Source organism: Sus scrofa, chromosome 8, assembly GCF_000003025.6.
Source record: "Sus scrofa isolate TJ Tabasco breed Duroc chromosome 8, Sscrofa11.1, whole genome shotgun sequence".
NCBI lineage: Eukaryota > Metazoa > Chordata > Mammalia > Artiodactyla > Suidae > Sus > Sus scrofa.
The window spans coordinates 73,507,307-73,520,871 of record NC_010450.4 but is presented as its reverse complement, the minus strand read 5'-3'; the positions used below and the strand labels follow the sequence as shown (position 1 = coordinate 73,520,871).

Sequence of the window (13,565 nt, the reverse complement as noted above, 5' to 3'; positions counted from 1 at the left end):
CCCAGCAAAGAAAAATGAATTATCTGAGGCACTCAGAGCCCAATTCTCACCACCTGGTACCCAAGGGGAGAAAAGTGTTCCCTCTGAAGCAATACAGAGGGGAAACTCTTCATTGCACATTCTGGGGTCAGGAGATTTTCTCACCCTCTCTAAGGGCTTCCTTAAGGCAAAAACGATCCACACAAATCAGAACCCAAGTTAGAAAGGTTTTTGGAAGTCATCTAGACCAAGCCACCACTATCTCATTTATTATAATGGCTGTCCACTCTCCTCTTGAATACCTCTAGCTAAAGAAAGCTCATTACTTCTCAAAATTTATTCTAGTACCTAGCACAGTGATGATGTAATACTGACTTTCTGCAGGGAAAAAAAAATTAGTTTTGACCCCAGAATAATTACATTTTAATAAAGAGTAGCCTCCCCACTTAAAAGCATATTACTCAGTATTTTAAAGTAAATGAAAAGAGGCTTAAAAATGATGAATTCTTGTTAATCGATAATGAAGAACAGTGACATCCTACCACATCCAACAGTGCTCTTGAGGGAAATTAAGGAATGGCTGATGTTACTGCTTCCCCTCTGAGTACATCCACAAGATGCCAAGTACTGCCACCACTCACCTTACTGCTGAGAAGTTTAAGGTGTTTGAGAGCAGCTACTGACAAGAGTCACTAAATGTTGGGGGGTGGTCTGAGTACTTCATATGGAAAACTTCCAAATTCTCTTCATTCTCCATAAAATCTCTTGAGCTGTTGATGAATGCCAGCACAAACACAGCTCTGAGACATTTTCATTTCTATGGGCTACCTCTTTGGTGTTTACAGTTTTAAATAAAAGAAAATAATGCTCTAACATCAATTTTTTAAAAAGACACTATGGAGTCCCCATCGTGGCACAGCAGAAACAAATCCAACTAGTATTCATAAGGATGCATGTTCAATCCCTGGCCTTGCTCAGTGGGTTAAGGATCCGGCATTGCCATAAGCTGTGGTGTAGGTCGCAGACACGGCTCGGATCCAGCGTTGCTGTGGCTGTGTATAGGCTGGCAGCTATAGCTCTGATTCAACCCCTAGCCTGACAACTACCATATGCTGTGAGTGCGGCCCTAAAAAGCAAAAGAATAAAATAAAGTAAAATAAAATAAAGTAGGAGTTCCCCTCGTGGCGCAGTGGTTAATGAATCCGACTAGGAACCATGAGGTTGCGGGTTCGATCCCTGGCCTTGCTCAGTGGGTTAAGGATCCGGCGTTGCCCTGAGCTGTGGTGTAGGTTGCAGACGCGGCTCGGATCCCGCGTTGCTGTGGCTCTGGCATAGGCCGGTGGCTCCGATTCGACCCCTAGCCTGGGAACCTCCATATGCCGTGGGAGCGGACCAAGAAATAGCTAAAAAAAAAAGACAAAAAATAAATAAATAAATAAAATAAAATAAAAGTAAAATAAAAAGACACTAGCACCTAAAAGCTCTACTTGTCTTCTTTAATCCTCTTTAATTTTTAATCAACAATGCTTACAGATTAGACCAGAAGTTCCAAATTTTTTTTCCATCACAATACACAGTAGATGACACTCCCACAAATGTTTCAGACTTTGACAAAACACCAAAAATATTTTGTAAGAAATGTAATAGAAGCATATCCAAACCACAATGAAATATCACCTCAAACCTGTTAAGATGGTTGTTCCAAAACGACAAAAGATAACAAGCATTGGAAAGGATGTGCAGAAATGGAAAGTCTTACACACTGTCAGTGAGAAAGTAAATTGGTGTAACCATTGGGAAAACAGTATGGATAGTCCTCAAAAAATTTAAAAGAATGGCCTTACGATCCAGCAATCCCACTCCTGGGCATACGCCCAAAAAAATGATATAAGGATCTTGAAAAGTTATCTACACTCTTATATTCAACTCTGAGTTATTCTCAACAACCGAGACATGGAAACAACTGAAATACCCATCAACAGAATTGACGAAGAAAATGTGATATATATGATAGAATATTATTCAGTCCTAAAAATAAAGAAATTCTGCCACTTGCAGCAACATAAGTGGACCTAAAGGACATTATGCTCAGCGAAGTAAGCCAGATGGAGAAAGACAAAAACGGCACGATTTCACTTACATGTGGAATTGAAAATATTTACACTCATAGAGCAGAGAGTAGAATGCTTGGCAGGGGAAAAAAGAGGGAGATCAAGGGGCGTAAGGCTTCACTTATGCAAGATGAACAAGCTCTGGAGATCTAATGTACGACAATGTGACTATAATTAACAACACTGTACTGTACATTTGAAAGTTGCTAAGAGGATAGATCTTAAGTGTTCTCACTATGAAAGGAAGGAAGGAAGAAAGGATATGGTAACTAAGTGAGGTGATGGGTATGTTTGTTAGTTTGTGTGTGATTATTTCATAACGTATCCCAAATCATCAAGTTGAACATCTTAAAAGATATAATTTTTGTTTATCCATGATACCTCAATAAAGCTGGAAAAATTTTAATAATTAGGACTGATTGCAAGTGAGGGCTCAGCTATAACTCCGCCCTTTTCTTTTATTCAAGAAAACATATCGAGCAATATAAGAAGAGTATTGTAATAATTATATATATGTATATATGAATAAAACAATTATATAAACAAATACAAAACTCAGGTATTCTAACGAATTCCTTGTGACCTTCCTCAAACTACTAACAACACAACAGTGAGCCATTGCCTAGGTGAGAACCACCCATGAGACTAAAATTCAAGCTTAAGTAGAATAAGTTAAAAATGTTAAATCTCTAGGAGTTCCCGCTGTGGTGTAGTGGGTTAAGGATCCTGTGTTGCCACAGTTGTAGCATAGATCATCACAGCTATGGCTCAGATTCGGTCCCTGACCCACAAACTTCCATATGCCACAGGTACAGCCAAAAAAAAAAAAAAAAAGACTTTGAATCTCTAAAGCTGCACAGTCCAATACAGTAGCCATGAGCCTATGTAGCTGTTTAAATTTTTAATCTTAATTCAGCAACCGTAAGCAAAATTTAAAATTCAGTTCCTCATGTCACTGGCCACATTTCAAGTGCCCAGTAGCCACATGTGGCTCACGGCCACCATACTGGACAACGCAGCTCTGGAACATTTCTATCAGCACAGAAAGTTCCCCTGGATGGTACCGCACTAAGGAATCCTGGCGAGGACATCATCTAACTCTCTCATTTTACAGATTTAAAAACTGAGGCCTCATTTCATTCAAGTGCCTCGCTCAGTACTACACAGCTAGTAACTACAGAGCCAGGACCCGAACCAGGACACCCTGGCTTCCTTCATGCAGTCACGTCCACGCTGACAACTTGTTGCCACCTAGGTGACCTGAGCGCCCATTCCTTGCCAAGCACGGTTCTGGATTCCCTCACAAGCACATTCTCAGGTAATCCTCACACCAACACCCTGTGAAGAATATTATTATATAGACCATGAAGTTGAGACTCTGCTGTCCAAAGTATCATGTCTGAGGCCACACAGCAAGTATGCAGCAGAACCAAGATGTAAACTCCAAAGCCTGATCCTTCCACTGTGTTATACTATATATAGCAAACACCTCGCATTTTGAATTCTTCCTGAAAACTTTCCCTTCCCTTCAAGTGTGCTAAAAGTTAGTGCCTCATGATTCACTTTGACAGCATTTGTGAGCCAAAGTGTTCCAGGTAGGAAAATCCCAACACTCCACACTTTTGATCTAGGGAAGAGGAGCAGTTATGTCCACTTTTTGCCAAGCGTGACTGCTTTACAGCAACGGTAACAGCCGCTAACCTTTACAGCAGGTCCCAGGCACCGGACTAAGTGCTTCATGCTACCCTCCTTTAACCTTCACGACAACCCTGTGAAGAAAATCGTTCATCTCCATTTGACAGCTATAAAAACTGGAAAGTCCAACCATCCACCCACAGTAAGAACCTATTAAGGAAAATTGCTTCTGGTGACACCAAAAGAAAGTGAAATTCTTGGTACTCAATATAGATGGAAAAGAACAGGAGATAGGTGAAAACTCTGACATAAAAAAATCTCTTTGGAGTTCCGTCATGGTGCAGTGGTTAACGAATCCAACTAGGAACCATGAGGTTTCGGGTTCGATCCCTGCCCTTGCTCAGTGGGTTAACGATCCGGCGTTGCCGTGAGCTGTGGTGTAGGTCACAGACGCTGCTCGGATCCCGCATTGCTGTGGCTCTGGCGTAGGCTGGCGGCTACAGCTCCGATTCAACCCCTAGACTGGGAACCTCCATATGCCGTGGGTGCGGCCCTAGAAAAGGCATAAAGACCAAAAAAAAAAAAAAAAAAAAAAAAACTCTTTTCCTCCTCATACCCGCTGCCCCATCACAAACACATCAAGTAGGTAGTTTTCCTCTGATGGATTCCTGCTTTAACACAGTCACACTCTCTCTTCCACGGGGGCTGATTTCAGAGAAAGTCCTGAGGGCCCGGGGGGAGGGGGCAGGGAAATTGTGGGATAAAGAACACACCCCAAAATAGATTATGCAGGGTTTCTTCTTTTTTTTTTTTTTTTTTTTTGTCTTTTCTAGGGCCACTTCCACAGCATATGGAGGTTCCCAGACTAGGAGTCTAATCGGAGCAGTAGTTGCCAGCCTACGCCAGAGCCACAGCAACGCGGGATCTGAGCCTCGTCTTCGACCTACACCACAGCTCACGGCAATGCCGGATCCTTAACCCACTGAGCGAGGCCAGGAATCGAACCCACAACCTCATGGTTCCTAGTTGGATTCGTTAACCACTGTGCCACAATGGGAACTCCCATATGCGGGGTTTCTAAAGGTAGAGGAGCTTCTTGGGTATTTTCTGACCCAAGGAATGGCAAGAAGAGAAAGGCAGGGAAGACAGCATTAAAGAAAGAAGAGAGACAGCTGAAGCCAGAACATAACAGGAGAGATGGGACTTGCAGCTTAGAACCAAATTACCCCAGGGTGTCAGCCTGAGTCCATAGGGCTGTCAAAGGGTAGGAAACACAATGCACTGCTGAGGATGTGTGTGGCTACATAGATATGATATAGCGTGGATTATATACTAAGACAGAATGACCCCCTAAGCCTCCCTTGCTCTGTGTAGTGAATCTGGCGCACACTAGCGCAGGAGAACCTCAGCTAAACAGGAAGGGTTAGCCAGGGACAGCTGGCTTTTTCGGGAGGTCAGGACAGACTGGCAGAGACAACTGCGTGGCAGGTGCGGGGTGGGGGGTGGGGAGCGGCACACTGAGCTGAAGGTAAAATAAGCTAGTTGTGTTTGGAGACAACAGGCAGCCTGGCTTGGCTGTGAGAAACAGCAGGCTTTGGAGCCAGAACCACGTAGGAACACCCTCTTCCTCTAGTGCCGACCAGCTGTATGATTTGGAAAAGGGCCTTAGGCTTTCTGAGCCTCCATTTCCTTATCTGTAAGGACAATACCTATTTCCTGGGATCACTGAAAGTATGAAATGCATAGCAGGTGCTAAATAACCGTCCCTCCCCTTCTTCTTCTTGGTTGATAAAGAGGAATTTTCTTATTGCATAAAAGCAGGTAGCAGGCATTTCCCCCACATTATCTTCTTGGCTCTACAAAAACTCTTCGGGGAGGCTCTATATACCTCCGGTTCATATAGGAGGCAATGGAGATTCAGGAAGGTCCTGTTACTTGGCCACAGAGCTAGTCTGTAGCAGATAAGGAAGACTACAAACAAGGTCAGTTGGACCACAAGGGCCATGAATGTCACACTCTATCTGGCAGCTTCCCAGGCAACAAGTGATGAGATGGAGAAGGTATCAGTGGAGGAATCCTCACAACTAGCAGCCAGTGCCTGGATCTGTGTTCTCATTTGCTTGGTATGTTTCATGGAACTCTGGGTAAGGCTGATGCTTTGCCATTGTCAGCCAGACCCACTTTCCACTTCTGGTTACTCACTTGAGAAATGAAGGAAGCCCAATGACTCCACACTCCTTCCCCAGATTTCCCACCTATAGAGTTTGGACTACATGATCTCTGAAGTCACGCCTAGCTCTAAACTGCACACAGATTTACAAGGTTTGGGCTGGTACATCACACCACTGCCCTCAAAGCAGTTCCCGACTCTGAAGCCTCTCACCCTATAAATTCTCTCAGCCAAGGGGTTACTTAATCAGAGAATCCTAGAACAGTATTTAAAAGTTATTAAACTCCATATTTTAATTCTAAATACATAAATGAATGTTCATTCAATTTCACTGATGCAGGTGCAGTGCTTTTTCTTCCAGGTCAGACTGCGTGGAGAAAGAGCAGCAATGAATTATGCAGACCATCAGCTCTGGCCACAGCGCATCATACCCACTCCCAGTCTGAAGTTCCTCAAAATGGAAAGAGAACCTTCAGTGATCACAGATAAATCTAACTGCAGAATCCCCCTGAACTTTTGTTTCCCCCCCCCCACAATCTTTTAGGGTTGGTTCTCTCACACTTAATTTGACAGCAAAGTTTTAGTGACTCACCTCTATGGAGTCTTTTTTTAAAGTATTCAGCATAGTTTCCCTAGAAACATAAATGCTATTTCTTTTCATATTCACATTTCAGCAGTTTAATTAAACTAAGTCAGATACTGTCATTCTGCTGCTCTAGCTCTTCCAATGGCTCACGCACCTGACTGAAAGGATAAGCTAAAGTCCATACGAGGCCCCATGTGCCCGGTCACTGCTCACCTCTGGCCTTGTTTCCTGCCATCTTCCCCCTGGATCATGTACGCCGGCCATGCCGACCTCCGTGAACTTCTTCAAATGGCCAAGCAAGCTCCTGCCTTCAGACTTGACGCTTGCTGTTCCACCTGCTGTTCCCCCACCCTGAGATTCTCTTCCCCTGGGCATCCAGGTGACTAACTCACCCCTTCAACTGTCACCTCACTTTCTTAGGGAGCCCTCCTCTACCCCCCTATTTCAAGTAGCCACACTTGTCCCCTATTCAGCCTCTTCTATCTCCCCAACCTCATACTGTTTTCCTCTGGCACACTAATCTGGCATTCTAAATATTTTACTCGTTAGAATTTGAGCTTCATGAGGGGAAGGATTTGTTCATTTGCGGATGCATTCCCAGTGCCTAGAACCGCAGGTCCACAACTGTCACGTGATATATAATAAACTTTATTATTGTAGTAAATGTATTATCTTTCTGACTGAGTTGTACAATCACAAGCACATCAGCTGGAGGAGCTGTAGGTAGAAACGGAACAGAATCTTGGGAAGCAAAGAAGCCAGAGGAGGGGCTGGGAATATGCTCGTGCACAATCCTTTAACTTCATTCAACCAGAATGACCTCTCCATGTACCTGATGCTTTCACAGTCAAACCTCTCTTCAGATTCAGGAAGAACAACAGAATCTGGTCCACCCCTAGTGTCATCTGCCTTCAGCAAATCTCTCTCTTTTATCCTTGTTTCTTCATTTTAAAAGGGGGGGGGGTATAAAATAATACGTGACCTGCCTATTTCACTAGCCTATTGTGTGTGTCAGATGGATTGATAGCTATGAAAATATATCAAAAAGCTATGACACACTCTATACAGTAAGGAATTTTCTTTGTTTTCAAATGCACAACTAACATGTCGATAATATCTACTACAGCTCCATAAAACTGATGATACACTTTATAGCACTTTGATTTTAAAATGATTTCTAAAATGTATTAAAGAATAAACAGTTGGGAAAGTAGGCCTTTAAGGGCATGGAATGGGAAAGAGAGTGGAAAATGGCTTTCGCCTGATTCTTTAATAGAAAAAATATAAGGAAGGGGGAAACCCATAAATCTCCAGAGCAGTAACTAAATTACATAAAGTTCAGAGTCAAGAATATTATTGTGAACATCTACAATTACCTAGACTTTTAGATATTTCAAATATCCCTCATCTATTTCAACACCATACAGATAATCCAAGATGACATACATCATCACACATGTCAATAGCAGGTCAGGATGCAAATGAGCAAACCCTTTCCAACCATCTGACTTCTGCTTTTATTACAACATTTATTAAGCTGAAGTAAAAAAAAAAAGTGGTAAAGAATGACTTGTCACACCATTTATTGGAGTTGATGGAGTGTAGACGGTCTTTTCAATAAGGCTTTAACACACTGTTATGCACCATAGTACATTATTAATGAAAAGAAATGCAGGAGTCTTGCATCAGCTTTTCCCCCAAGTCATCCTGACGTTAAATTCAAAATCAATCCTACTCTACATGGCAAAGGTTCATAGATAAAATGTTAATTTTTTTGTTGTTTACCAAAACTTAAGCGATTGATTCAAAGCAACAGTCGGGATCCTCCATATTGTAACTCAATAACCATACATTTTTTGGAGGGGGGTTTAAAGGAAGAAGTAAATGCAACAGGAAGATAAACAAATTGTGTCCTAGTTCATATCTGACAAGAGAATGGGATCTAATTTTCTCTCTGACTGAGAGAACGCACAGGACAGCCATGGAATGCAAACTGTGTTAGGTGTTTGTATTTCTCTTCCAATACCTGAGTATCCAAATGGAACTAATTCACTCTGGAAAAGGTATTAAGTAATTGAGCATGATTGTGCCAAGAAGAAGGATAATCCTCAAACTGTGAAGGAAAATAAACATATTTCACAATGACAGGGTCACTTCATTCTCTCAGTAACCTCAACCAAGCATTTCACATTCAAAAGAAATAAACCAAATACATGAAGAATGACCTACCGCCAACAAGGAACCCTGATAGACACAAGCACCTGTGGGGAAAAAACAAAACAAGAATTAAAAGGAATGCATAACAGACCAACAGGCACAGCCCTGGCCAGCTTACACTAAAACTGCATCTACATGCATCGAAATCAGCAAACTGGGCTTTTCCAAAATCTTAAAAGCTTGAGAATTCTGCCCCTGGGGAAATAACTCCATACACTGAAACAAGATTTCTTGGACATGCATGATGGAAAGCATTGTTTAAAACTTATTTGAATTTTAAAATAAATATATTTGTAATGATATGCTGTAAGTACAGTGTATATTTTCCCACATAACAAATCAGTAACACGTCCACAGTCTAGTCCCAATTTACTTATCCAGGCTTCTCTACCACTCTTTGCTTACACAAATTCCCCAGTTCAAACCAAGAGGCCGACTTAGGGTCCCATGATATTTTCTTATCTCAATGCTCTTGTTCATTTTCTTTTCCCATAGGAGATGCATTTGTTCTATTCAAGGTCCTTGAACTTGATCTCATCTCCTTCAAGAAGCCTTCCAGCCTACAAGATTATGCCTTTTTCAATCAACTTTTGAACAGCACAGTAAGTGCTGATTTAACCTGTAAACATGTGAGCAGTGTGCTAATACTGACTTCCTCAGAAACAGGCTGCAAAGTAGATTTTAACAGCAAACACACACCAAGGCAGACGCACACTTGACAATGTGCCGCACCTGAGGTCCAAAAAAGGAAGGACACATTTTACTACGGTGCCTTGCCACCAACAGATCATTCCTAAAATCTCAATACTATTAACCTCCCAGGAAAGAGCTGGTCAACCTTATCCTCTAATCAGAGAATTAAGAACAATCTTCAAAGAAAATGAGATGGCTATTTATTTACCCTTGGGGTTTGAATCAAAGATCTTCATAGGCAAACTTATTGAAATGACTTTTGTGCCCTTGACATTCAAATAAGGATAACTTGAGATAAAACCTTGGGAGGAAATTCTTCTCAACTGACTTTTTTCTCTTTAAAAATCCATTCAAAGAGAGCATAATAGGAGTTCCTATTATGGCTCAGCAGTAATGAATCTAACTAGTGTCCATGAGGTCACGAGTTCAACCTCTGGCCCTGCTCAGTGTGTCAAGGATCTGGCGTTGCCATGAGCCGGATGTCACAGAAGCGGCTTGGATCCCACATTGCTGTGGCCGTGGTGTAGGCTGGCAGCCATAGCTCCAATGTGACCCCTAGCCTAGGAACTTCCAAATGCTGTATGTGTGGCCTAAAAGAAAAAAAGAAAAAGAAAAAAAAAAGACAGCATGATAGTATTTCATAGTCTCTGGTATATCATAAGAAAGGAGATATATATATCTGTCTCACATGGATATAGATATATAATAATTATATATGATTATATGATATATGGACATAAATTAATCATATATAGGTAAATAAACATATAGTAACACAATTAAATTCCTAAATTATTTAAATGGATATATTTAATTACCTATGACATTTAAAAGTTAAACATAAAGATCATCACTTAGACACAATTTAACAAAATTTAACCTTTAGAACAAAATCGAACCTTTAATAAGACTATCCCAAACTAATTTTACTGCCCTCCTCCATAGCACTACCTTCCAAATGCCAGTATCTTTTCAAAACCCCAAAAGGAATCAGGTTTGGTTTTTCTTGTTTGTTTGTTTTTATGGCTATGGCACGCAGCAGCTTGATGTGGGATCTCAGTTCCCAGACTAGGGATTGAACCTGGGCCACAGCAGTGAACATGCTGTGAGAACCCTACCCACCAGGGAACTCCTAGGAATTGGATATCTTAAGAATCTAAGTACTCTTATCAAAACCCACTTCTGGAAATGTAGACAGACATTATAAACTCATTGTGATATAAAAAATAAAGTGGCATCGAGTATGGCGCCACATACACACACTTGGCTAAGCCAAACATCTGCCAGAAACTCAAGTCAAAATAATAATAATTATTATTATTACTATGTGTAACTGCTGATAAATTATTTCTGTCATTAGAAAAAGGAAATAAATTCAGTTTGGGTTGCTCTAGGATGTACAATTCTTTTTTTTTTTTTTGCTGACTTTTTTTTAATTACTCAAATGAATCTATCACATCTGCAATTGTACAATGATCATAACAATCTGATTTCACAGGATTTCCATCCCACAGCCCAAGCACATCCCCCCACCCCCCAACCTGTCTCCTTTGGAAACCATAAGTTTTTCAATGTCTGTGAGTCAGCATCTGTTCTGCAAAGAAGTTTAGTCTGTCCTTTTTTCAGATTCCACATGTCAGTGAAAGCATTTGATGTTGGTGTCTCATTGTATGGCTGACTTCACGTAGCATGATAGTTTCTAGGTCCATCCATGTTGCTAAAAATGCCAGTATCTTGTTCTTTTTAATGGCTGGGTAATATTCCTTTGTGTATATGTACCATACCTTCTTGATAGGATGTACAATTCTAAAAGAAATAAGCTTTGGCCTCTGAAGGCTTTCCTAAAACATAATATCTCTACCCAAAAGGCAGCCATGGAAATGAGTCTCCATTAACACAGCTTCCAAAACCTCACTGCTTGACTCTATAGAGCAAAAAAAGCATTCCACTGTGATTTCCAGTCCCATCAAGCAGCCACCACCGCCTGACGCCAGGCGCAGTATTCCAAAGCAAGCATATTTCTCCCACACTGGCACATGCTTCGCATCCACAGCAGATGACGTCCGGAGGTCTGCTGGCACTGGGTGCTGGGTGCAGCTTCCGGCTCTGCCTTTTCTCTAACTGATCAACTCAAATACTCCAGAAAACTAAGGGACTCTTTTCACTCATCACTTTTTTTCTTGAGGAATGATGTTACGACTGCAACTCTATCTGAGGTTCGATATGGGGTTTATTTGAACTTAAGGAAACTCCAGCTTAAGGGGAATTCTGACTGATAATGAAGACCTGGAAGGAGAAACAAGCCTTCTTCAGGCAAAAACAGGAAAAATAAGAGAAAAGAGGAAGGAGAGTTCCCTGACCAAGAACCTGGCCAGTTTGGGGGCATGGAACACAGCTGAGATGGCAGGTAATTTAAGTTCTAAGACCTGGGAGAAAGTGCATCAAGTTTTTCAGGGTGAAAGGATCTTGAAGCCTAGGAAGGAAGCTGAGATCCCAAGAGCTTCCTCTCCTGTGGTTGATGCCTTTCTTGCAGGTCACATAGGCAAAACGTCACCTCATATTCATTTAAATGAGTAAGTGTCTGTCTGTAGGCCCTTTGGCACATTATAATGTATTCTATTATCAGGCACCTGTGTAAAACCTGAAGTTTTTAGAGAAAATTTGACATATAATCTGCACAGTACTCACATCCTGAAACCATTCACCACAGAAGCTGTACCTGATAACATGAGCATATTAGAGAAGTGAAATCTGAGAGTCACAAAATGTCAGATCATTAGTTCAATGAATTAGTGGCAGATATGACCATGAGATGAGAGGAAACGTGGAGAGCATGGTATCACAAAAACATGACTCGTTAGGAACAAGCAGCCACAAGTTGGTATTTAAATGTTCAAGCTTTATGTTGTGCTATAATTCAGCATATGGCTTGTACACTGTGGAACAGTTAAAACAGAATCATTTTCTAGACTGACAGGACAGCTCATGTCCTGATTACTGTCAACCAGGAGTCAGATCAATTAATAGAGCCGTTAAAATGAAAATGGACCAACTGTTTTTGAACTATTGTAAGATCTGGCACATGGCGCCAACTGAGCCATGTGGTAGTCCCCTCCTCTCTCCTGAGCCAAGTGGTGGGAAGTATTATATGACTACTCATGTCTGAGTAAAACTGAGTGATATTGCCACTCGAGTTCACAACAGTAAATACAGAAGGATTTATATGCAGAGGGTAGCACCCAGAATCCAATCCTCAGAGAACAAAAATGTAATAGAATGGAAATAAGAGCCTATGACAATACATCTCTTTATTTCACTAGTAGGTAGTAGAAAAAGCTAGAAAAATGCGGAGTTGCAATTATTCAATATTGGGAAACCTATCAAGGACCCCTACTGCCATCTCATCCATATTGATGACTTCCAGGTATGCAAACTCCTGGACAGAAAGTATTGTGAAAAAAAAAAATTTTTTTTTTGATGTCTATATGCCCCTACCAGACATAACCTGATACATAAGCTCTCCATAAAGATTTGCAGAATGAAAGAATGAAGAGATAAGCTATTTTTCCCAGCTGACATCTTTCCTCCCTTAATATAGAGTTTTAAACAAAGAATCTTGCACAGATGGAACACTCTAGCCAAGAGTGGAACCAAATATGCTGATCCACCTATACATAAAACACACTGTCTATCAAATGTTCCTTTTCAGTGTATTCTATTAATGGCATTTAAAGGAAAAAGGCTGGAAGATTGTGAGATTGTCTAAAATCACATGAAAAGTGATGCACACAGACTAGAACTCAGTTCTCTTAACCTCCAATTCAAGAATCTTTGTCTATCACTAAACCAACATGCTCTATCTAGCATAACTTCACAGGATTTCCATGGGTCAACACAACTCTAGATATGTTTCTTCAGGAGTCCCCTGGTAGCTCAGCAGGTTAAGGATCCGGCAGTTGTCACTGCTGTGGCTCAGGTTGCTGCTGTGGTGCCAGTTTGATCCCTGGCCCAGGAACTTCTGCATGATTCAGAAAGCAGCCATGTTTCCTAGAAGTTTCTCTGTGACCTCTTGATTTTACTATGTTCTCAAATCTTAGTAGTTTATCAGCTTGGCAATATAAGAAAATGTAAAATAATAATGCCAATAATGTGTTTGCAAAACTTGATTTTTCTT

At 41.2% G+C, this 13,565-nt stretch overlaps 1 protein-coding gene across 3 annotated transcripts in view; it reads right to left on the bottom strand.

Annotated features, from left to right (window-relative positions):
* Positions 1-13,565, bottom strand: part of FRAS1 (Fraser extracellular matrix complex subunit 1) — a 457,087-nt gene that overhangs the window by 438,583 nt on the left and 4,939 nt on the right. For all 3 annotated transcript variants that reach the window (XM_021100604.1, XM_021100605.1, XM_013978814.2), the window contains exon 2: positions 8,711-8,742. In XM_021100604.1, the coding sequence (XP_020956263.1) occupies positions 8,711-8,742 (32 nt within the window). The remainder of the gene's footprint in view (positions 1-8,710; positions 8,743-13,565) is intronic.